This window comes from Cuculus canorus, chromosome 6 (genome assembly GCF_017976375.1).
Source record: "Cuculus canorus isolate bCucCan1 chromosome 6, bCucCan1.pri, whole genome shotgun sequence".
NCBI lineage: Eukaryota > Metazoa > Chordata > Aves > Cuculiformes > Cuculidae > Cuculus > Cuculus canorus.
In genome coordinates, this window is record NC_071406.1 from 18,245,256 (window position 1) to 18,271,842 (window position 26,587).

The 26,587-nt window shown below is 38.2% G+C and overlaps 1 protein-coding gene across 6 annotated transcripts in view; it reads right to left on the minus strand.

The window, feature by feature from the left end:
* Positions 1-26,587, minus strand: part of ITGB6 (integrin subunit beta 6) — a 50,332-nt gene that overhangs the window by 4,071 nt on the left and 19,674 nt on the right. For 4 of the 6 annotated variants that reach the window (XM_054070224.1, XM_054070225.1, XM_054070226.1 and 1 more), the window contains 12 exons: positions 25,289-25,493; positions 24,169-24,454; positions 23,156-23,321; positions 22,464-22,625; positions 21,598-21,693; positions 16,131-16,220; positions 11,115-11,249; positions 10,489-10,906; positions 9,826-10,048; positions 8,191-8,288; positions 3,583-3,702; positions 1,347-1,513 (listed from right to left, as the gene is read on the minus strand). In XM_054070224.1, coding sequence (XP_053926199.1) covers positions 1,347-1,513; positions 3,583-3,702; positions 8,191-8,288; positions 9,826-10,048; positions 10,489-10,906; positions 11,115-11,249; positions 16,131-16,220; positions 21,598-21,693; positions 22,464-22,625; positions 23,156-23,321; positions 24,169-24,454; positions 25,289-25,493 — 2,166 coding nt within the window. The remainder of the gene's footprint in view (positions 1-1,346; positions 1,514-3,582; positions 3,703-8,190; positions 8,289-9,825; positions 10,049-10,488; positions 10,907-11,114; positions 11,250-16,130; positions 16,221-21,597; positions 21,694-22,463; positions 22,626-23,155; positions 23,322-24,168; positions 24,455-25,288; positions 25,494-26,587) is intronic. The other 2 variants (XM_054070228.1, XM_009555514.2) reach the window with 2 other exon arrangements.

The window sequence follows — 26,587 nt, forward strand, 5'->3', positions numbered from 1 at the left end:
GGAAAACTTGGTGAACAAACAGCCTATGTTCAATATTCCCAGTCAAGAATTTGAAGTCCAATATCCCACTCTCCTCCTGCTATTTCATTTCCCTAGCGAAGGCTTCTTTATTCTTTGTACAGAAGTGATTCTGTACCTTTTATCAATTTTTGGTAGCCTTCAGCAACTTCCTTAAGTTTTAAACCACTGTCATTGAGACTAGGCTGTATGAGACAGCATGAACCAGTCTAGGGTCAGGAACATGCTTCCCTTCACATCTGTCTGCCAGATTAGAACAAGGGACACCATGAAACAGTACTTTATCAAATATATCTGACAGAATTTGTGTATCAGATGTTGTGGTTGGACCATTCTGAAAACACAGATGGTGTCTGGGCGCCACAAACTGCCATGGGAGAAGGCAAAGTCCCACCTGGGCTTTTTTATCCTGGCCTCTCATCATTCTATTCCTATCATTTCCTGTGGCAACAGAAAACAAAATTAAAGTGCTTCTATCAAGTGTATCCTTCGCTTCCCTCTTACCATACATAGCTCTCCCTAGGTATTAAGAAAACATTCTCCAGTGGCCTTGCCTGTAAGTGGTTGATTTTTCCCATCTCAAAAGCTGCAAGGCTGGCAGTGTCCATCCTTGCAGAAATGTTGCAGTCACAGGGCTCTGTGCAAGAGTGGAAGCTGGGAGAACAGCAGCATAATTGCCTGTCCCCCTGACACCCACCAGAAATGCTTACTCAACATGTCTTTTTCCAAAGAGCCTCAGAAATCTTAAAACGTTTGCAAAAGAACAAAAAAGTCAAGGGCAGAAAGGAAAGAAGAAAAGGGAACATGTGGTACAAGCTTGCGTTAGATGTAAGGAAGCTATAGATAGAAGATAAAGCCTGAATTTCTCTGTCCTTTTACCTACATTGTGGACAGCTTACATTCATTGCTCCTCTTTATGACATCATGACAGAGGCCATCAACAATGGCCTAAAATGGCCTGTTTCTTTCCTAAAACGGGCTCTGTTTCTGGCAGGAGGGGTACACCTGCGATAATTACATAGGCAGTGAACAACTTTTCTAAGATTGATTAACGGCAAGGTACTAACTAAAAAACAAGAAATAAAAACATCATCTAAATGATTTTACATGTGGAAAAGATTAAACCAGGAGACTGAGCTGTAACTATTTTTCATCCCTATCAAAAATTGTAATTTTACTTTTTAGAATACTAAATGTAGTGAAAATCTAACAGCAAAATGTATCAATTTAAAAGAACAAAAACAAGACACAAATAGAATTTTCAAGACAGTTGTGCATCATGCAACCAAATTAAAAAGCCTTATATAAAATCAATACATTTAACATACCGTTTGCCATTTCACCTTTGATTTTTCTGCTTCAAACTTGGCCACCTCTTTTCGGTCTTGAACTGACACCAGTAATTTCCATATACAAAGTAAAACAATGCCAATGAGAAGGATAGCAAGAGTGACACCCACCATTATCATTGGGATATTTGGAAGCTGTGGACAGTCTGTGGAAGTAAAAAAGAAAATTATGACTATGGGTATCCAATCAATAAATTTTAGGCATTAAAATCAGAGTCATGCAGGGTATCTCATTTGCTGTGAGCTGTACATGCCTTTTCCTTCAAGTCCCTATTATTTTTCTTCTGTGAACCTGCTAAGCGTTTGTGAAACCGGCTGAAAATATTGCAATGAAGTGTTTAAAAATCAATTGCTATATTCTTCCTCTGCTCTTTTACTGTGTTGATTAGCAGCTGCTGGATACAGACCCAGACTCCAGAAAGTTAGAAAATTATTTTCAGATTTGTGTCATTATAATTCTAAAAACCAGGGCTGACTTGACAAGATTCTAAGTTTTAAAATGTTATAGCTGAAGCTCTAATTGAACTGACTGATACTCAGTGTGTTGCAGAGGAAAAAATCCTAGCAAGATATGTATCAGAGTCAAGACTTTGATGATAGAAAAGAGTGCTAGGGGGAAACTACATTTCACTCATGAAAACAATAAGAACAAATAATCCATTAGAGTTTCTGAAAACAATGGACTGATCGATTTGAAGGAATTTTGCACTTCAAGTTCTGTAATAAGTTTTAACACACAATGTTTCAGACTCAAAACTAAAACTGAAGTTTTTGTTTAACCAAAACACAAAGAGAAGTTTGATTATTGCAATATTAAGAGGTATTGCTCATGAAAGTCAGTGAGTGCTACTATTTTACAAAGTTTTCTGCTGAGCTATGGTTTAAGGACATGAAAAATTTATTTCAATCTCATTTGGCTTACAAGGATGGTATTTCACATTACTTGTATTCTTGATGTCATTATTTAGCTAATGGATGGGGTTTGGTTTGAGCAGCGAGTTAATACTCCGGCTGCTGGTTCCATCTTGACTTCAGTTCCATAAATGAAACCAATTTCTAGAGTATTTATGGTGCTCTAATCTCAGTTCACATTCACGTGCCACATCACAACTGCCACAGCACAATAGTTTCAAGGCCCAGGAGTGGAACAGTGGATGACAGCAGCATTGGCTATTGTAGAGTTGCGTATAGTATCATTTGATGGACTGCGTCTTCATAAAAATATTTCTTTGACTTTTTTTTTTTCCCCAGCTCTGCTTAAAATGCATAGTAGAAGCATTTAATAAAGACTTTTTTGTTTCCCAGTGGGTTTCCCTTAAATATTTCAGTCTTAGAGGTGTAGTTTACAAAGTAAACCAGCCTTTCCTACAACCATCTTTGCTGTAATAGTAACCTATATAAAACCAGACTACAATCCTTATGCTGCTTTTTCATGCAGTGAAATCACTCTTGTTCCCACAGTATGTTAGAGAAATGCTACACAGAGGGTTAACAAAATAAACCCCATTTGTGCCATCAGAATGAGGTTACAAATCTGCATTGCTTTCCCTAAAACTTAATTAACATTTAGCACTGAGACATAGGGTGTGCCCCCAGAAAATGCATTTATGTTGCCTGGAATCCAAACTGGCAGCTGAAAAGCAGTGTCTGTGCTCTCTCTTGTCTGATATGATTAAGAGCTTTAATGAAAAAACAGCAGTGAAACAACAGTAAATAAAGAAATAACATTAAATGAAAGCATATAAAGAGATCAAATGAATATGTTAGTTACGCAAAATATTAAAAAATTAATAATACTATAACATTAAATGTAATCATAAATGTATTTTAGAATTCCATCAGGTATAGTAAATCAGACAGTCTTTTGGATATTTGTCCATCTGTGAAATGAATGTCATTTCAAAGTGAAGTATAATTTTCTTATATGATGCAAAGGACATTTGGCATCATCGTCTTAGAATTGTACAGTGCTTTAGAAAAAATAACTTACACTTGAAGCCCAGGGATAATTTTGCCCATCTTTCATGAAAGGCCGATATTTATTTTACTACCCATTCGATAATTACTTAGGGAGGTGATGCTTTGTCTGGGCAGAGGAAAGCTACAGACACAAGGATGTGCAGTGCTGCTGGAAAGAGCTCAGGTCCTAGATAGCTGACCCTGCCTGTATCTTTAAATCATATTTCACATTAAAAAAGCAATGCTCAATGCTTACCTTTCTGTTCTATGCTATGAATGACTGTCGTTCCCTGTTCATCCACAGCCAGTAGAAATGTGGTTATACATTCGTTTTCCCCCTTCAAAGAGCAGGGAATGGATTTATCCTCTGAATAATCTGCAGAGGGAGCAAAAAACCAAAAGTCATTTGTCAGATCTAATGAAATTTAACATGTAATAAAGAGACACTGTTGGCATCATGTTTGTCAAAGCCTTGTCTGTGGATGGTAACGACTGAAAAACAAAAGCAGAAATGCCCTCAGAATTTCTGCTAAATATTATGGCTTTTCTTCCACTCTAAATTTTGTTTCAGATTTTTCACTCCTATTTCCCAAGGACTGATCCAGGTGTTGTCAGTCTGCACTGACCAGCTTGTGCACCTTATTTACTTGGAGTATTGTAAATTTCAATGAAATGGAAGTGCATCCAAGACACTTAACCACCAGCTGCCTAGGAGATGTAGTAATCCCTAGTTACAGGACAAAGTAAACCATATGTTCTCTTTGGTTTACAGCTACTCCTACAGTGTCTAGATTATGTTTCAGAAGTACATATACATACATCAAAGAGCAATGGACAATGTTAAAGAGGCTGCCATCTATTTTTTCTCCAGTAGCCCTCTAAAAGATTGGTATTTCTGCTATTGTCACAAAAATAAATAAATAACAAAATAATAGTAAATTAATAACAGAAAACTGTGATTCTGAGATCTTTGTAATGTGACTCCAAGGGAAGTGGATAAAGAGTAACCTGAGACGACAGTCTGCCCACATTTATTTTTCTCTCCATTTAATGCAGATCTGTATATCTAATCAAGCCTATTCAAACCTAACCAATTTTTCCCTCACAGATGATTCCTAACTGGGAAACCTTTCCTGTTAAGAAAAGTTCATTCAAAGGGAAGAGGGAGACAGGATGAAACTGTCTGTGAGGGACGATAAAAGCACTTAAATTCGAAAATTGAGACTACAGGTCTAGAACCAGAAATTTCATAGTTCGGAGCCTAACCATGATATGTATTTTTACAGAGCAGAAATATCCAACCTTATAACTGTGTGCAATACCTCTGAGACTGAACACTTCTTACTGTGTTTGCATCCAACCCGTGATTTAAAGATCACTGAAAATCTGGAAAGATGCGCTTTTCAGTACATTTTTAGAAAAACATATTTAGTTTCATTTTTACTGGTAAGAAAAACGGTAAGTTTCTCAGATATTTCTTTGAAAATAATTGTCACTCTCCATTATTTCTTGCCCAGTCAAAACTTTTACTGGAATTTGATGCACAACTGTGCCAAAAATCTTAAGTCCTCAAACTTTTACATGAAGAGTAATGAAATATAATGTAGGAATTGGACAGGAATATGGATTTTAAAGAAGACTGTGGTACATAAAGAGATAAGTTCTCACTTTTTTTTTCATATTGCTTATTATCATAAAGTTTGGTCTTATAGAGAACAGTATTAAACACCACAGAAATTATGGAAGTATAAATAGTCGACTACCCTACAGTCCTTTTCTTTTTATAAAGAGAGAATCACATCTGGTTGGATTTTAACGTAAACATGCTCTTGGTTTGTGATAATCTTGTATTTAAGCTGTTGCCTGTCCTTGGTGGCTGAGCAATGTCAAGATGACGTGCAGATGAGATTTGCTGATTTAACAACACTTGGTTTTGCCTGAAGAGCCATAAACTGCAGACTGAGTGTACGGAATTAATGGCACTCAGAGCCAGGTCACAATTCCAGTAACACTGTCACAAGTTTTGCAATATTTGTTATTTCCCAACTCTTTTAAGCAAGCAGATCTGAAGAATAGCTTGCTAGAAAGATAGAAAGAAAGACAGAAAGAAAGAGAGCGAAAAGGAGAGAGAAAGAGAAAAGAAAGAAAAGAGTAGCATTTAGCTCTCCTGAAGGCAGAAAAAACACTTGCAGGCATATTCCAAATATCATCCAGAAGGCAGCAACTGCAAATACATTAGTTTTAAATTGTAATTTTTAATTTAATGTCATAATTTGAGACCAAGGAAAGCAGGAAGCTGGTTATGTGGAATGATGTAGAAATGAAAGCAAAGATGCCAGTTCAACCTATTCAGAATGCAGATTATGCTCAGTAATTTTATTTCTCTGATGTTTTAGGATGAGAGATCACTAAGAGAGACTATGATATAGATTATTTTCAGTTCACTGGCACAAAAATTTGCCTAGCTAGGTAAACTCCTGTAATTTACACCTGCTGAATTTTCTCTGTTCTGCAGTGAATCATAACACTTTTACCACTTCTGTCTGCAGCCTCATTGCATTAGATTCAATGGCATTTGAAATCACTGGAGTCACACTGGGAGAATTGGGTAATGTTGGCAAGCTAGATAGTTGAAGTTCAAAAGACTGTTTCCTAGCAGACATCGAGATAAAAGATACAACAAAACAGTCTGTAAATTTAGAGGTTGTTATGCCCTTTATTGTCTGCCTTTTGCTCAACAAAGCGCCCCCCTTTTTTTTAACAGTTTCCTCTCACTTTGAGTCAAAACAGAGCCATGCTGATTCAGCTGATTCAGGCCCCAGCATCCACTTTGTTGCTGCTCCGGGAATTTGCCCACTGCAACACGATGGGAATAGAAAAACTCTATTTCTCCAAGGAAAACGTAACTGTCCCTGTAGGACTTGGTGTAGGAGCATCCTGGTGCCCGGTGGCCAGGGTGGTGGCAGGAGCCGTATTTTAGGAATGGCAGCTCCTCCTGGGTAGCAACAAGGGCATCCTCTGGCAAAGGGATGAAAATAAATAGCAAAGAGTGATGCCTTCTGCGGAGGAGCCCAGCAAAGCATAGCGATCGGCACTGCTGCTCCCTGCCGTGGGGCAGAGCCACGAGGCAAGAAAATGTAAAGCCCACCCTTTTATTTTTGCTGCACAGCTCCAGTCATTGTGTTGCAACACACCCATGCAAAAGAGAAAGTAAATCTTTAAAATGCTTTCTTTAACCTAGAGCTATTTCTATTTTTTAAAAAGCCTTGAGCCGTTACAGAAACTGAAATACAAACCAGAAAGTAGCAGTCTAGTACCGCATGAAGTTACTCAATAATCTGTCCTAAATATTATGTGATGGTCTAGTTATACCACTTTCATTTTTTTTCTTTATTTGTTTAGGTAATACAGTTTTGATTTTAGGATTTATTATTGTTATTTTGAAGATAATTTTTTTTCCCCTCAGGACATCTTAATGAGGCTACCTGCATGCCAGAACAAATTCTTTAACCTATTACACGAGCATTTAAAATGAAATGGGCGAAATGGGGGCAGGCACAGGCGAGCAGGGTTTCGATGGGACCAGTTCCGCAGCCCTCACTCCAGCAGTTGCAGTAATTGCTGCAAAGAAGTTTTTAAATCTAAAGAAGTAGCTGGCAGTCCCCGTCAGGGAAGCACAGGATATGGGAAAAAAAGGAAATAAGCAGCAACAGGAGATGATATTGTCATGCTTATATTCCTGTGACCTCTGTGTATCTGAACAGAGCCATATAAGTGACTGCTTCTGCTCTTGATTAATATTCATTATATTTGAAAGTAGAATGCCTTATGTATTCCTAGCTATAAATATCTGCCATCTGGCAATAGCGGCCTGAAAACTTTACTTAGAGATACAATGAAAGTGCTTATATGGTTTTGAAGCTTGTAAAGACATTTTTTATAGTCATAAACAAAAGCTGATATCTAAAAGGGAAAAGCATTATGGTAATTTTAATAAAATTACAAAATCAGAATTAGTTTTCTTTTACAAGGGCAATATTTGCAACTTTCGCACTCTGGATTATGGATTATTATCTTTCTTGGAAAGATTTACATCACTGCTCTGGATGGGCTTCCAACAGTTTACAGACACAGACCTTAGATGTGCATACAGCATTCTGCATTATCATCCTAATTCTCACATTTGTGTAATTTAATGCTTCCATTACACTTGTGATGTGGACACAGCATACCCATTCCTATCTGGCCCAGCAATTGCATTTTGCCATGGTATTAGGGTTAGAATTTCTATTAGAATAAATACAGACTGTCTACTGAACAGGCAAGCACTTGCTCTACGGGAAAGACAAAGATGTACTATTTCATTTAAATCTATATTTTTTTTCTGAGAGTACAATTTTATTTAAGGTTAATTCCTGTTCCAGAAATTCCCATTGATGGAAGGTAGTTTTGAATTACAGAGAGCTCAGCTGAAAGATGTGCTTAACTTTTAGTGCTAAGGCTTTGCACTTGTATGGTAAAAGAAGCCACACTGGAGCTCACTGGCGCAGGCATAAAACCTGGGGGGCTTTCATCAGTCACTGATTTGCAGGAACTGGTATTTATTAAATTCCGCCCTTTCTTACATGAACTGCTTACAAAGTAGGCATGATCCAATGAGTTAATTAACCTGGAGGAGTAATACCAGCCCTGATCTGCATTTCCTGCTCACCACAGAACCATTGCAGACATTCAGCAATTGCCTTATGATCCTTAATATAATTTTGTGGCAGAAAACCAAAGCTACTTTCAAATATAGAATTACTGAAAGGGGACGCGATCACTAATCATGCACACATAGGAAAGGAAGACTGAGTATGCAAACCCTTTGTGGTGCTGACAGTTGCATCAACCAATTTGCATTTTTCACTGCATTCTGCCAGTGAATTCTCATCGGAGGCCAAGTGACATTCCACACAGCTCCTGCAGAAAATAATTCAGTAGCTCATCAATCTTTGCCTGTCACAAAGCAACAATATAAAAGCCAGTATATATGCACCTGAATTTTAAAAAAAAAAAAAAAAGTTAAACAAAAGGTCTTGTGCTATGGACGAAGTAGTAACCAAAAACAACACCCAAAATAAAAAACCCCACATGAATAAAAGCATTGTGGATAAGCTCTCTCTTGTCCTCTTGTCTCTTCCAGCTTATTAGCTACCAGACAAAACCCCAGGCAACATTATTCATGTAGGTCTATCTAAGACATGAAGCTACTCACACACAAATTTCATTTCCAAAAATAATTTTCTTTAACTAAGCTCACACTACATACCAGCCAAAGAAATGCCTATCAGATGAACAATATCTGAAATCGACTTCAGAGAGATCAAGCTGGGGCACCTACTATAAGTCTTCCTTTGTTGAAAATCTATTGAGTAATGGATTAAAAAACTGTTTAGGTGTCTCTAAAGGTGTCTCTTGAATGTGATTACTTGTCTCAGGAATTACTTACTTAGATTGCTAAGATGGCTTGCAACAAACCATCCATAAAAACCCTCTGGCCATCTCCTGTTGCATTTAGTTACATATATCCATGAGAATATGCTGAGGCTGCTGAGATTATCTTCATGGGATGGAGGTGACTTTACCACTCACTCTGGAGATGGTGAATAGTAAAAGCAAGCAGGTAATGGGATAGCCTCTATCTCACGGTGACAAATTAAGAGGTGATGGTGGTTTTGTCATATTTGCCATGTTTCTCATACTACCACTCTTTTTCTCAGGTGCCTACCCATTCATCTCCAACTCCTCTGACCTGGCCTTTCAAGCTCTCTTTGTTACCCTATCCAGGTATTCCCAACATTCTCTCTCTTTTAACTTTCTCTGCCCTGTGTTTCACCAAGGGAAGTGAGTGCAACAGAGAGAAAAGGTCTAACACTGCATACAATATACACGCTTAAATAGGCTAATGTAATGCCCAATGTGTAACCTTATATCTGTTTTTCTTTGCCAAATTGGGCAGAGCAAAGTAGCAGCATTGTCCTCGGTGTTTAGAGCAGTTGCATGCAGAAGCTCTCTTTCCTTAAAGCTTTGAACAAACATATATATGATGTGGCACAGAATTGCTTTTCATCTCATACGTAGTGTAGGCTGGAGTGACAAGCATGGAAATACAGTGATGGAAAGCTGGTATGGAAGAGAAATGGGCCTTAACTCTAAATAAGTAGACATGACATTTTGATTAGTTTTATAGCCAGGGACAACAGTGGAATTGTGATATTTTCCTTGTGCTGCTTGAAGGTGGTGGAATTGTTTTCTGTAAAGTTCTTCTGTACAGGAGTAATGCAGATAAATAGTTGATGTATGAGGTATAACTACTCCTCTCAAAGGACAAAGAAGCTCTGGGGTTCTGGTCTGCAAATCGAATTTACGGTAGCAGCTGTAAGCTCACTGCAGAGGCAGTATAGGAAATAGGTACCTAGGTGATACAAAGGTCAGAGACATAAAACCAACACATTACCGCCTGGAACTGCAAGGGTCACCGCAGAGAGGGCATTTTTCACACATCTTGCCTGAAGCCCCTGGATGGGTGCAAGCACATGACCCACAGATGCATTCGCCTCTCCCACTGCATAGCATCCCATCCTCAGCAACGCAGGGGCTGGTATCCGTTGTGCAATTGCAGTATTCACCAGTCCATCCACTGTGGCACACACATTCCCCGCAATCACAGTCACCATTGCCTGGAAAAACGTTTATTATACTTTAAATCAGTCTCTTAATAAGAATCTGAATTATAACCTTTAAAATCATTCTCCTTAATAGCATGTATTTTTCCCCTCTCTGACTCTTCTCACTCCTAAATATCTTTCTTCCTCCCTCTGTATTTTCAGTTTTAAGTCAGAGGACTTAAAACTGTGTGATGGTAGCTGATATACTCCAGTAAAGCCATGTCAACTTAGACTAACAATGGAGTGGTTAAAGGTGTCTCAGTTTTGAATTTGAATACAGGGTTAAATTTTTTTTCTTGTGTTAAGGTAAAGATCATTCAGAAACAGTAAGTTACACTTCATACAGAAGTAATTGCTATTGAATATATTGATGAAAAATACAGATTCACAAGCTCATAGCAAAGAGTGAGACAATATAGCTCTAAAATGCAGACACTAAAAAGGGACCATACCTCCACACTGGAGCCCTCTGTGTCTCACACACGAGAAGTCATCGCATTCACAGCGTGGCCCATACACCTTTCCGTATAGAGATGGGTGACAGACGCACTGCCCACAGTAGCAGTCACCTCTCCCGCTGCAGGAGCTCTGATCTGCTGAGCTCTTACAGGAGCTGGTGGTGAGGCTGCCCTCGTCGCATTCGCAGTGCGGCCCCACATACCCCGGGCTGCAGACGCACACTCCGCACTCGAACAACCCTTTCCCTTTGTTGCATTTTGGGCTATTCATCTCAGCCTTTGCCTGACAGTTACAGCTGCACTGTGGGTGAATTTCCATTTCCAGTGTGTCACTGAGTCCCACTGGTTTCATCACAATACGCCTTCTGCCTTTCTCGCAAGAGGGGAGACTTACAGTCACATTGAAAGAGACCTGGAAGAGAAAATTGTGCCTGTTCAGAGCTGCAGGTCTGCAGAGTACTACGGGGGCACGCATGGGGCAGAACAAGAGGGTCGAAGATACCACCTGCTTTTTTTGGAACTCCTTTGGAGGAAGATTACTTGGTAAAGAGCAAATGCTCTACCTCGGTGTTCTAAATTCTCTGGAATTCATGTCTTCCGAGAATTTGTTCTTCACTTACTGTATCTCCCACTTTCACATGAGAGCATTTCCTCTGATGTGGAAAAAGGGTCCCATTGTTACAGATGGCTGTGAAAGAGAGATTGAGCCCTTCTGTCTCTCCCAAGACCTCCAGCTCCACCTCGGACCTCAGCTCCTTAAAGAAAAAGTACATGAGATGAATGGAGCAATAACACTGCCAAGCACTGCTAATGCTCTATGTCTCTGTAATGCGGATTGTAACTTATTCCAACCTACAGCTTATTCCTGGAGTAAATTTCTGGGTTTAGCTTTTTATTTACAGACTTCTCTACTGAAAGAAAAATGGAGAATGAGCAAAACAAAGGAAGTACCTACAAAATCAGCTTTCAGTGGAAAGCGATGGTGGTATCAGTTTAATATCCGCTACGTAGGGCTTATTTCCTGCCCTGGCAGGAGAAGAAATTCAGTGTTTTATTAAATCATCTTTCATTGCTAAGTGCTCGGCTGACTGACACAGGTTTCCCTTTGGCCTGGTCTTACCTAGGAACAGATATGTGCACCTGATTGCATTACTAGCACTGGGCTATTCCTGATTAGCCAGCTTATGCCAGTATTGCTTCCTGTTTATATCTGCCGGTAGAATCAAACCTCACAATCTCTTTCACAGCAGTGCAGGCTCTGAGATCAGTTTTGCCTCAGTGCAGGGCTTTCATGATTGAGCTCAATGTTTCCAAAGCCAGAGACGAATGCTATGGTGAGCTCCCACAGCCAGGGGGCTTACTCCATTCCTTTCTTCTCTTGATGGAAATTCCTGCTTCAGGAATTGTATTCAGCAATATACTCATTTCTTAAATTGATTTGTTCAATTAGACTTTCATTTCTTAAGTGAAAAAATTACTTTCTTAACTCTCTCATGTCCAGGCTTTTATATTTAACTCTTTAAAATATTTTATAGCAATTTTGCTTACAAAACTTAGTCTTAATCCAAAACTTATAGCAGACCACAGGGAAATTCCCTATGACTTCATCGGACTGCAGATCCAGTAAATAGAAATTTTTCGAAAGTCCCTTAGCAATAGCAGAGAAAGAAGTCTCATGGACTTGGCTTTGTGCTCTTGTGACCTCAATTGCTTTACAAAATACCCCCTGCACTTCAATCAGAGCATGAGGAGCTCGCTGACCTTACTTCGGTGAGTCATTCTAGTAAAGACATCAGGATGACTCACAGGAGTAAAGGTCTGCCAGGGTAAAACAAACTAAAAGTGGAATAGGTATAAACCTGCATGGCAAACAACTTTGTACATGTCCTGGATGCCCTGAAAATGTGTCCTAGAGTTGTGTTTGGTGGGTTGGTTTTTTTTTTTGACATCTTCTCATTTGAAAAACCTTGTCAGTAAGCAAAGCACTTTAATAAACAGAAACACGTCATGCAAGATGCATTCACGTGATTGCCAGAGCTCTTTCCAGCACAAAGCCAGAGCAGTAAAACTGTGCACTAGGTTGGTAACTTTGGTAGCCCTGGACGTGTCCAGTTTTCCCTTCACTTTTGTTTTAGAGTTAGGCACTTATGTTGTTATTGAAACAATGCAGAGATTCGTAGAAAATAATTTGTTTGCAATAGCTGGGCTCTCAAAAAATACCAAATATAGCTGTGAATATTGGTATATGCTAATGTTGGAAATACCACCAAATAGTCCCTCTTCCACCAGCTGCAAAGCTACGAGTCTCAAATAGAGTGTAACCAGCAGAGAAAATTAAATGCTGCTGAAGAACAAGTTGTAATGCTTTGAATCCTGGTGCCTGTGCTGGGCCACTATGAACATCCCTTGCTGTTGTGAGAGTCAAAATACACACTGTACACCACTGAAAATGAATGCTTAAACAGTGAGAAACTCTGGTTTCTTACATCTTTATATCTGTGAAGACTTCTAATGGTGTTTTAAATCTACAAAGCTGCCTGGCCGTAGTCTGGGGACAAATAGCACACAGTTTAGTAAGCTGTAAGCCATTCACAGAGAAACATATGTGTTTAAAAAATTTTTCTGAATGAAACAATAGGCAAAGCAGTGTTACAAAATTTTGCCTTTGTGTTACCCGTCTCTTTTTAATGTATTATTTCTTCAGTCTTATTTTCCTGTAAGTGAAAAGTGAGCCAAACACTGAAAAAAACCACCAAAACAAAACCAAAAACAGAATGGTATTTTTCTGGAATTTTAGAATCCTGGAATAAATTTAAGCAAACAGCCTTATATCTGTCACAATGCAATTTAAACCACAGCTCTGCAATACAAAGTTATGTAGAATTCAATGTTTAAAAAAGCAGAAAAAATATGCTTACAGAAGAAAATGAATCATACTTAGAAAGAACACAAGAACTGCTTATAAGAAATGTTTTGGCAGCTCAGACTTCCTTAACTTGCTTACTTCCTCCTGAATCTCTTAGATAGCAACACTTGGAGAAAAGTATTAGCAAACCTTGTGTTTGCATGGCAAGCAAAGACTGGAAAGCACTTCAAAAATGTTAAAAGATTTAGCCTAACTCTACCCTTAAGGGGAAAGATATTTCTTTTTTGTGGGTAAAGAAACAGAGACAACAGGCATTGAATTACACTGCTGAGAGTATTATGAGAGAGCTGTGACAAAAATGGAATTAGATCTTCATTTTTCACGGGATTTTTTAAAACCTCATTTCCCCCATCCCAGTCCAAAAAAAATTCAGACGTCTTCGCATATGTCAAATAAGGTGGGTTTCAGTGTTTCCTGCTTGGAAGATTTTCCATCATGAAGCCCTAAGACTGTTAACCTTTAAGGTTACATGTAATAAAATGGGCTTTGGGAAATTTTGAATGTGACATGTTGCTACTTGTACACTTTGTACATCTTGAAATGTACGTGGGATTTTAAGAACGTATGAGCAACTCTGGATCATGGTCCAGACATGCTGCACCTGAATGAGGACATGACAAGTTATGACCCTGAGGCAAGAGCACTGTTCCTGCAGCCACCTTCCTGCTCTTATGGGAGGAGCTCAGAGCCCCTCCAAATCCTCCCCACAGCACAGCTGGGACCAGGACCAGCTGACACAACTCAGAAGCTGCACTCGGATCACAACTGACAGCTTTGGGAGATGATCTACTCAAAGTACACAGCAGATAAAAAAGCCAACAATGTCCTGGGCACCACCAGCAAGGATGCTAAGAGCAAGACTAAGGGTAACATTTTGCTTCTGTATTACCCTTATTGTGCCTTCTCAGTGTGCTACAAGCTCTTCTGGTCTCCACACCTCAGGAGTGACTTATTGGTGTCAGGGATGTTAAAGAGAAGATCTGCTTAAAGTCACTAAAGGGATGGGGCAGCTGAGAAGATACTTAAAAAGCTGAGATTGTCCAATTTCAAGAAAAGGTTGCAGGGGTGGAAGGTGTCTCAGAGATAAAATATTACGAAAACATGAAGATAAGGTGAATGCAGAGCTGTTATTCACCAAACCCTACAACACCAGAACTAAGGTTCACTCAATGAAACTTTAAAGCATGAGTAGTATAAAATGGAAAAAAGATAAATGTATCTTGACACAGTACTGAAATCGGTTTTGCCATAGAAGGCAATGGAGAGCAAAAATATCAGCAGGTTCAAAAAAGAGAATGGGAAAAAAAAATGTATACAACAGGTAACACTAAGGGGAAGAGACAAGGACGCTTTTCCAGTGTTCCAGCAGGGCAGAAGGTGCTGTGATACTGCAATTAGAGGAAGTGCTGTTCTGCGCATTGCACAATGTTATAGCAAAGACTGCAGGACACAGTGCCGGAACAATTATTTTGTGTTTTTCCCTTATTCACCGGATAACAAAATGGTATTTCAGCTATTAAATGCAGGAACCTCTGCCTATATGAGTGCCAGCCTCAAGGAATCCTGATAAGAACCAGATGTGACTAACAACAGGCTGGGCTCCAGAAGAGAAGTCTTGGTGTCACTGGAGGTTTAACAATAGCTCTCCCCCATATTTATTACAATATGTAGACTCCCAAGATTAACCTTAAAGTTCTTAGCTTATTCAGTTTTCCACAGGACAGAGAATCTTCTGGGATTTTTTATTTAATTTTAGACAATCATAACTCACCAATTGTATTGTTTTTATAGGAGTTGTAAGAATTTGGTTTGCCTTCCTACCATCAAGGCCAAAATAATTTTGAGCATAATGATGTTCATCTCATTCAGGTGATAGGAGGAAGAACAGAAAAAAAAATAAGGAAAGAAACAGAAGCTCTTTGCAAAGACTTATTTGGCATTGTAGCCAACTAGTAGAGCAGTTTTTTAATAAAAAAGTGCTGAGATGGAAGAGAGAAATTTATGATGTTATCAACATATATGTAAATTAATATTCCTGTGTAAAAACGTGTAAAACTGTCTAAAAACATTCCCTAATAGAAGAGAATTAGACAGCCAAGATGAATTTTACAAACAAAGCTCTGAAGTGCAGCTCTGTGTTTATGTTCCTGTCATCTTTACAGTATTTCTTGGTATTATTCAGAAAAGCCCACTGAATCTCCTATATTCCATATTTTAAAAAACTCAGAACAGCCTCACAGGGGCAGCATCAAATTACTAAAGCAGAGAAGATCACTGAGCACAGGACAGTGCTTTTTTTCACCAGATGTTCCTGCAGAGCAATTGTGCGTCTGCTCTGGTGACAGATACCGATGGGAAGAGAGTTGAGTCCTTACTGAGCTATTGAACTATGGGTCACAATTACCTGTACTAAAGAAAGCTTAAGAGTAGGTGTGTAATACAGGACTATGAAAAAAGCAATACAGATGACACACTGATATAAACTTAGCATTCCAGCAGGACTAAGGAATGAGAGAAGGTTATAGGATTCTTTTTTTCTGTGCTCACTTAATCCTCCGAGTGAATGAAACTTTTCCCATTAAGGTCAGTGTCTAAGAATGAAAAATTCTGTTCTTGTATTCAAGTGTGGAAAATGAATCAAAGACAATTTTTTTTACCAAACTGCAATATAATTTTGAAAATATAGACATGGAGGAAGAAAACACCTTACTTGGTATGCAGCAATGATCAACTGGAGAATATTTCCAGAATCCTTCTGTAGTCGTCCAACAGTAGCTCCAGGAATAAGCTTTGCATAGTTCTGGAAATAGTATGTGCATATATATATATATATTTTAGAAAGAAAAGCATAAAAAAATCAGGTTACAAGGTTTGTGACAAGGTGCTGCCATCTGGAAAAGATCAAAATTTATTGGAGCCACTCAAAATAAATAGTAGCGACATTTTCAAGAATCCTTGCAGATTCAACGAGACATATCCTGATAGAAAGTCCTTGGAGAAGGGCTAGTTTCACTAAAAATTAATGATACATATATTGCTAAATCACCTCTGAGTGCCTGGAAGTTTGAAACTATAGTATTTTTCAGATATAGTTTTTCAAGTTTAGAATGAAGATATATTCTATCAGCAGTTGCATTTTCTCTAATAAAAATAACGAAAGCCAGAATCAGCTGCTCTGCTGTTGCTGTACTATTAGGGAGTCTTGGTCCCTGTATTCAATAACAGCAGTTGCTTTTTTATCCTTGCAAGTAGCAGAGCACCTTGTATTGAGGTTTGTGAGGGCACAGAAGTTACGAGATTTAAAATAAGAGCTGCAAGAACTGTGGATAAAAGCCCTTAAAAAACTTCTGCTGGTTTATGATTGATGTAACAACTCACATGTATCCCAGTGATCTATGTCTTAAATTGATTAGATGTTGACTTTATGTTAATAATATAGGGCCAATTAATAATTGATTTCAGTTATAAGTTTTCCTTTCTTTTTGCCTTAAATTGAATTGTGACACTAGCATGGCATCTGGCAGCTAGATTTTAAATATGCTTTATTAAAATTTATCTTGCCTGATTGTTAACTACATGAACTCCTGCTTGTGCCCGTGCCTTTGAAAAAGAATGTGTTCATAATTAAAAATACATATTGTAACATTCCTTTTTCTTTGCAATTAATCGTATCAATGCTATTATTTTAATTTTAAAAGTTCCAGAGAACTATTAATAAGCATGGATAATTTGATACCCTTACATCCCTCTTATACTTTACATCTCCAAAAGCCCTGGGATTACTTTATATATTATGTATGGAATACTTATCATTCATTAGATTTCTAAAGTGCTATTGTAAATCAGCAGGATTAACTGCATTTTATGTTACAGCTGGTGACTTCGCATTCCTGACTCCTCCTGTGATTAGTGCTCTCTCAAAGATTCTTATAATACTGAAACTCGGCATTTGGTACATGTGGACCTTTTGGGAGGTAATTAGAAGAAAAGACGATAAAACTGGAATTTGAAGTATAGCAGCCTTTAACCTGTGGCATGCAAAACAAACAGCAGGGATATACTGTTCTGAAGGCTTTTTATCTTCCCTCTTTGAACAAAAATTTTCTGCGTGGTGATAAAAGGATGACGTTGCAAGCCCAGTCTAAGCATGTATCTCCAGTCCATTGGATAAACCCTGCCTTTTAACACATATTTCTGTTTAACCATTAACAAGATGAGGTAGAATAATGCTTTTGGAGTGCTCTGTCATAAAACTATCCAAAGGATGTAATGAAATTTAGTCTTTCACAAATATTCTTTAAAAGATGAACTGCCTTTTTATAGGGATACTCCGATTCGTACTAGTGAAATTTGATAATTATGTATTTGATCTTAGTGGGTTTATGTCTAACTTTCAGAAATGTGAAAGATGGAAGAATTTTCATCATAAATAGAGTGTCATGACAAATTTTTAAAAATCATTTGAAATTCTGTACAAGTGTGGAGACTTCAGTATTTCTAGTTCAATTTTTCAGCAGTGAAATGCAATCTGAAAAACACAGTTTTCAAGCTGTAGCCTCCTGTGATATAAAAAGAAATAATTTTTCAAAAAAAAAGAGAGCAATTTCTTTTCAAAAGAAGTGCTACTTAGCCAGGACTAAAGAGGGAATCTTATTCCTCATCTAAGTTTTAATAAATTTTTAAACAGTTCTGCTTAAAACAAATAGTATCCACAATAATAACAACTACTTCATGAGACTTTACAGACTGGTGCTTTCTTTTATACTGAGATAATATTTACACAGTTTGTCCAAATATCATTATTATTGTAATATTCACAGCTGCTTTTTGAGTGAATGATTTTTACAAAATAAGAACATTCTGTGCTGCTTTGATAAGAGTCAGCTGAGACTAATGGTGCAAAAAGTTAGACAGATGTGAATATATTTTAAAAAGACCTTTTCTTTCAGGGGAAAAAAATAATCTTTTTAAAAAATAATCTGAAATTATCAGGGCTCAGTGTAAGAAACTCCTCTTTCTTTTTAAGTTTGGGTGGCCTTATAAATGTTTACACCTGGCTGCTTTTAAAGTTCTTGTGGTCAGGGAGGGCTTCAGACCTAAACCTTGCCCTTTTTTTAGACTGCTGAGCAGTACCTGTTTGGTTGCATGGAAGGACCGAAACTAAAACTGGCTATGTTACAAGCATACATATTCTCTGTGTGTGCAATCCACGATATTTGTGTGTCAGGTAATAATACATATACATGTGAGTGAATTAACAGAAAATTCAGTTGAAAAGGATCAAGAATATCAAATTACTGAATTATTTTGGGCAAACACATTGGGGATTATAAAAGGTTAAAAAATACAAAATATAAATTTAACACTGACCACTGCGCTTAAGACTAATGGAATATATCAAGTCTATTTAAAGAGGTGCTTTTTAAGTCCTCACAGTCATTTTGATGTATGTTTATCTCTAAAAACCAAATTATAAATAGCAATGGTCAGTTTGGGGGTTTGATGTAATTAGATGCTGACTTCAAGTAGATTTGAGATATTTGAGGACAGGCTTTCCTCCTCAAAGGATAATTAAGTTGTGGGGATGGTGAGGGAGATAGCGGCATCTCCATCACTGAGGCTTTTAAAAAGACGTAAAGCACCAAGACAAGAGTAGTTTAACGGTGGTGTCCAAGTGCCTGTTTAGGGACTTCTCCCAGCTCTTCAAGGCTACCTGAGCACTGGCCTTAACACAAGAATATCCCTCTTTGTCTTGCTTTGTTCTTTTTACATTCCTAACCATGGACACCTTGTTATTTACAGTGATACCACAAATTTGAATCACGTAGTTGAAAACATGACACTATTGTCCTGTTTGCAGGTCCTACAAATACCCTTGAATGTATACTGTAATGTGGAAAAAAGCAGTAAGACATATACTATTTTTGTGCTTGCTTTGACTGATTTTCTACATCACCTACAGGACAGAAAGGAGCCACCCAAATAAGTGACGGAAAGCAGCACTGAAAAGATGAAAGTAGCAGAGAGAATATACCAAACAGGATTACTATATACCCTACAAGACAGAAGATAGTTGAACTTTTCTTTCCTAACAAAGAAAGTAACAAGAACAAACCATTCCCAGTTGGGTTAGCAACGGCTTGCATTTTTTGTTAGCTATAAATCTTCGTTTAGTGTTCCCAGTGAACAAAAGGTGCCACTTGATAACTTTGATACTGGTATAACTCTGATGCAGGGATACTGAAATAGAAACTCCCTGTTAAGGACACTGTTGGCCAACTCTGAAGGTGAACACCAGCAATTTCCAAGGGAAGATATATTGTCATCAGTTAGGGAAAAGCTTTGTTAGACAAAATAAGGGTCTGTAAATCAAAGGGATACTGCCAAACTACCTCCTAGAACAGCTCTTGTTCATGCAGCTCCTATTAAAGTCAGAGAAAGTATTTCACTTTTATTAAGAAGGTTTTAATGTACAAATTTTAACTAATCCGTGCTATGACTATAGAATACTACTGCATTTGTAAGTGGTTGATGTCTACTATTTTTGACCTAAATTTTCAATCTTCATCTCAGTATTTGTTACAGTCTTTTAAAAAGCCACTTAATCAGTGCTTCAGGATGCACAGTGATTCCTCCCTTGTTGAGACTGTTATGAACAGTCTCAACCTGTTCATGAAAGTTGTGACTCTTGTAACCTTTTTCAAACACCTGGAGTATTAGTCTTACTCAAGACAACTCTACAACTGGAACCAGCCAGAGAAGCACTCGGGGGTCTTCCCTTGGTTACACAGAGGACAGAAATAGAAATACATCATACTGGTGCTCTCTCAAGGGCCCATCTGCTCTTTCTGCTGTCATAAAGAATGTTTTTCCCCTACCCTTTCTTTCTTATTTTCCATGTGGTCACCAAACCAGAGGAGCACCTTTCTTATCATTCCTTTACTTTTGGATTTAATGACAAATGTCTTTTTCCTTTAGAAAAAGGCTTTTTCCTTTAGAAAGCCAAGCTTCTTATATCAGCAGGATCACCCTTATTGACTCAATCTCAACCAACCTGAATAAATTTGAAGACACAGTTTCTCTTCCCTTGTTCCCCTTCACGCAGCAGTATGTGTCCCAGCAGCCAAGCATAGGCTGCAAAATTCTTTATTATCCTCACTGAATTCTCATCTAGAATTTCTTTTTTGTCTGTAAAGATTTCTTCCCAGGAGCAGGACTGGACAGAAAATGATATAAGAAATGCCACTACCCTTCTTATTTCATCTTAGAGCACTTTTGCTCACATTCGCTGCACAAAGCAGTTAGGCAGCTGTTGGTGACGTTGCCTCAGCTCACAGCTGGGACGCCAATGGGCCAAAAGCAACCTGGGGCTTATATCTATGGAGACTGAAAACAGGTGCCTGCACAGATGACGGATGGAGCTGCAGATGTGAATGATATCCAGTTTACTAAAACTATGGATTTTCACATAGCCATAGCCACTGCTCCTCTACTCTCCCCACTGTTCTGGTTCCCATTTCCCAAGATGACTTCGTGGAGCAGGAAACTACTTCACAGAGCTAGATTCTGCAAATCCTAATGTCAAAAATTCCTGTAATAAAATGTTTTCTCTCAGTAGTCTATGAGGAATGACACATAAGAGAATCCATGTCCATCAAGTTTTGTACTTTCAATTTTGCCATTACTTTCCTATTTTTCTCATTGGAAAAAGACATAGAAACAAAGATAAATGAATAAAACTATCAGGTCAGCTGAAAAAAAAACCCATTATCTCAGAGTTGAGCATTAAGACAAATGTGTGTTTCTGAATATATTCTTGTCTTACAGAAGTCAGAACAGGCTCAACTGTCTTTCTCTAGTCTTATAAAATACAAAATGCTAATCATGGTGATTACACTAAACACTTTAGCAATGTTTGGCGTGACAATCCTTCACTGAAAAAAATAGCGTGATTCAACTTGAATCCAATTTAAAAGTTACCTAAGAACATAAAAATCAATACGTGAAGAAGAGCCTTTCAATACTAAGAGCCTTTCTCTGATATATAATTTCTTAGCTGTTGTTTTTACATAAATGTCTTACAAAGTTCAGTCCTTAATACTAGAATTACTGTATCAGTTATGAAAAAGTGAACCTTTAAACAAATACTGGAGAACTGACCATTTCAGTTTGCTCACCTCATATGTGTGAACTTGCTCATTCGTTACAGCAAAAATTAATAAAACATTGTTTTGCACAAGTTTGTTGATTAGTTGTCCAATTGTGGGATACTCCTGCAAACAAACACAAGAGAGCTACATCAATGCATTTTTCATGCGCATCAAGTTGCTAATTGTCTCCCATGAAACACCCATTCAAATGATCATAATTAATACGGCATTATCTGTATAGTATGCACTATAATTAGGCACTGCATGTGTACAAAATAAAAGACAGTATATATAATTTCCTTGCCTTGTTTTTAAGGAAACCCCTCTGAGAAAAGTACAGTTCAAGGAAGGTCCCAATCCCTCTATACTGGGACACTTGGCTCAGTAACATCTGTGAGATATATATGTAAGAATAACACTGTGTAAGACCACAATGTATTTGTCTTACACTGAACAGCATGGTGCATACATTCAGTATTTTTGAACACTAGACCTTAAGATGATAAAATCTCCTACATGAACAGTGCCTTACAAATTCCTGAACTCCTCCTGAATTCACGCCCCTGCAGGGAACATGATTAATGCAGAATTTCCCTTCCCTGCAGAAGGAAATGCTAGTCAGTCCTGTTCCACGTGTTTTCCAGGTTAGCAGGAATAAGATTTGTGCTTTCTTTTTTCCTAGCCATAATTTATCATAATCTCACACAAATACACTGTTCTCTTTTTACTAAAATGCTCAATTACAAATAAAATAAATGACAGTAAATATCTGGATTACCCAACTCTTATACATTTCAGTGATGAAGGTATAATATCATTAATTTTTTAAGCTGCTCATGTTAGTCTTTAAATTTCCAAAATGCGAGAGTTGTGCAAAATTAATAGTGAATTACCAGAACAGTTGACATGGAATATTCATTGTTGTGGTCCAAATGACAGTTCCCATCATTAGGAATTACAATCCCTGCCAGTTTACTGTCCATCCCAAAATGGGAATCAGCATCACTCACAAACACTAGCAAGTGTAGAGAATCATTCCTCCATCCAATTTTTTCCTGTCATTTAAAAGACATTAATTTAGCGGGTTGTATTACACTGACAATATAGAAAACCAGAAAAAGATTTGGACAACAGCATCTCAAAATAAATTAAGGAAATAATGCTAAAGGGACCATCAAAATACAACAACATCTCTTTTAAGGGATGATGTTCATTCCGTTGTCTTTGGCTAATATTTTGTCCCCCTATTCCTGTGTTTAATAGCACGGACTGGCCATGTTCAAGTCAATCTTCTAGCTACTCTAAAGAGAGTAAAAATAATTAAAGAAAAAAACTATCAAGAAAACAGACCAAGATATTATATAGTTAATATTTTTTTATCCCTGGCAATCAAAAAGAAACACTTAACTATTGCAATGCGCATGTTTAACTTGATACACCCAAGAGTATTTTCACATGAACCTAATGAGGCTCAAGATTAAAAAATCTTGAAAAGTAATGATCTGCTGCTTTGAAATATAACTGTATACTACTAGAAGTGGTAATATACAGAATAATTAATATTATACCTAGAAACTTCAATTACCTTGCAAACAGCTGCCTGCATAATTGCATCGAATCCTCCCTCTGGAGTGTCTATATTAGCAGAGATTCGCTGTCGTTTCACAATGTCATTGAATTTTTCAGCATCATTTGTTAGTGGCAAAACATGTTTGTATCCAAAGGTGGGTAAGCACTCGTATGGTACGCTTCTACAAGATAAGTGACTTACGGGTAATACAGAGTGAAAAATCACTAAAATGGCTACTTCACAAGCCTGTCTGGATTAGGTTTTGGTCATGTATGTCTGTATCTGAGATAGATCTAGTGAAAAACATAAGAGAAGCATAGAGCATGCTGTGACACGGACAATGAAAACGGGTCGCATAAAGCCTGGGAATTGTTTCTGTAGAGAAAAGTCATTCAGCCAGTTGTTAACAACCTCCGGTCCTTGCTGTGCCTTGTTTTCATACTCAGAAATGCATTAGGATCTGTGTTTCCTTAATGACATTCCAAGAGCACCACCAAGCTACTGCAGTCCTGCTTCAGGCTGCAGAGCGCAGCTACTCCTCCATATAGGTTCGGAGAGGGCTGCAGCAGCCTGGGTTTGGGGCTTACTGCCAGACTTCAAGAAAAAAATGGCAGGAAAACAACATTGATGGGTAAATGAAACTGCTATCCTGAGTTGCATTTGATTTTCACCTGCTTAGTATAGATCTGCCATAAAATTCTTAGATACATGTATGTTCTAGCAAATCAAAGAAAAATACATAAATATTCTCCATACCCATGCGCTATCCCATCAAGCACATTTGTAACTAGCAGCAAAAGCTAAAAAGCAAAATCACTTCCAGATTCCTCTTTCCAAATAATGTAAGACTCAACATGATAAGGATAAGAGCGCAAAACTGAAAAACCTAAATCTTGTTTCCAAACTGACTCAGTCACCTTTGGAAGAGGGCAGAGGTTCCAGTGAAACTGCTGAATTGAATTTCATCCTAAGTATTTAATATTATGACTTCATGTTGGCATGCAGAGGTAAATATTTTCCTTTCCTACCTGCAAGGGTTGTTTATTTCTTCAGCTGTAGTTTTGATAAATGGTGAAACCGGTTTTTCAACAAAAGATCCAAATCCCAGTCTGAAGTTGCTTGTCAGTTTTGACATTTCTTTGGAAAGAGTTGAACCCAGCTCTTTGATTGTATTCAGATCATCATCCATGGAGGCTGAAAGATCCATGAGGTAATAGAGATCAATTGGATAATCTTCAGTTTGGCGAACTTTGATCTGTATTGTTTCTTCATGTCCTATGAGGGTCATGGGAAATGAGATACATATCAGCACTTCTAAAATAGAAGATATGAGCAACACCTTATTGTTCATAAACTTACACATATGGTGAAGTAGGTTTGAAAAAATAAAAGCAGTTCTAGTGTTTTTTCTAAACTGTTCTTCAGTAAAGCCGTAAACATAGACTTACACCTGGTTGCGGTAATTTAAAAACATGAGAACATCACTTTGGCACTATGCAGCTTTAGAAAGTTTAGATATGAAGCAATTTGAAACTAAAATTAGCACTTTTGGGACACACCAAGTACTTTAGAAATTTAAAGAAAACCAGAGTATATGCACAAGTCTCATCCTCATTTCCAATACTATGATATGACCTAGGAGGGTGGTGTCTCTGACATTTCTTTATTCCAAATTTTCTCCAGGGAAAATTCACATCTCAACCCCAAATTAGGTCTGGTGTGTTTCCATAAATGTCACTGGTACCTTGTAAATCCTCAATGCAAAGTTTAATGCTGCCTCTGAGATACACTGTTTGCCAGACCTGCAGGGGAGAGGGACAGGAGCAGGGCCAGAGAGGTTGGAGTCGGCTTCCACTCTGTCACTGCCACCTCAATGGCAAAAGAATAGAAGAACCAAAAAAAATACATCTCTATTTTTATGATGTACCCAGCACTTCTGAAAGTATTGAACTTGGACAAATCTAGCTTTCATCTAATGAGTCAAGTGATAATTTTGGACTCAACACAGGCTTTATATCCTACCAAGATTTTTATCTTATTAAGATTTTTTCTGAGTATTCGCTCTAAAAGGCTTCAGTAGATCACATTGACTGAAAAAAAAAAAAAAAAAAAAAAAAGCACCCCACAAATATGAATTGAGTGAATTACCTGGGCGCAGCCTGAGAGTTAATTTTTGAGGAGAAATTTGTGTGACATCAGAATTATTCTTCTGGACCGCTACAGTTAAGGGCTTGTTGCTGTGAATTTCTAATTCTGAAAGGGGAAATTCAATCAAATTCAGCTGGCATCCTTTTGACAGAAGGTTTTCTGGGGTATCACACCTCCCATGAAGTCCAGCTAAGTCCGTGTAATTCTAAAGCAAATAGGAGAAGGAATGGATGAGTTATGGATGAGTTAAATGTATGTACTGACCAGCCACCGGCACCTGGCTGACGAAAGGTCAATCCAAGGCAGGGAGCAGAAACAAAGGTGCAAATTAGTGCAAACTAATGCAGAAAGAGATATAGGTAGCACAGAAATCTAAATTTGCCCTTCATGGATCATGTCACACAGGTGTATAATTAATGTAACTTACACTGATTAGGTATCTTGGGAAAAACAGCTCTATTGTTGGGGAATGGGAATTGTGCCACTCACTGCATTTGGCTTCCTGCAGTACTGGGAACAATAACACAAAGCCCCTGTGAGCCCCTAATTTTTCTGTTACAGGATTATGCTGCAGATTCATCAGTCTTTCCTAAACAGTTTTGGACTGCTGATGGAACAACATCAATTAACAACAGAAGAGATCTCAAGATAATAAAAGCATGTAAAGTTTGTGATGGTGGGGTACCCAGTGTTCAGTGTTTTGTTCTGACCTACTCTTTCTCCTCAACACTCATTTAACACAGTCACTGAAGCAGGCAGCAAGTCCCTGCTACTCTGCCTGGTGCCTAGCGAGCACCGCAGCCTCCCTCCTTCACTCCCCAGCGCATCTCCCGGCATGCCCATATCTATCTGGTTACAGTTGGCCCAGCATCCTAGTTGACCTTCTCCCATTGGGAGGAAATCACAAGCCTATCAATATCAGTTGGATAGCTTGCAGTTTAATTTTGTTACTACTTTCAAAGCCCTTGATATGCATTCCTTCTCACAACACTGCTGCAGGGTACGTACTACCCCCCACATAGTGGGTGAAGTTAATGGTTAGCTTTACAAAGAGGCTTCTGTGCCTTATTACCATTTCCTAGAGGTATGTCTAAAGTTTAGATCCTCAAAATCAGTCAGCTGCCTCTTGAACGGGAAGCTGCTCTGGCCTGCAAGACCTTTTGCCCAAAACCTGAGCAATGCCCAGCAGAACTTGCGCTGAAACATTCAATTCCTGGCTGACAGTCACGGGCCCAAGCCACGGCACTGTTCTTTTCCCCTGGGTTTCAGTAAGCAACCCACTGTTCAGCAATTAAGCCA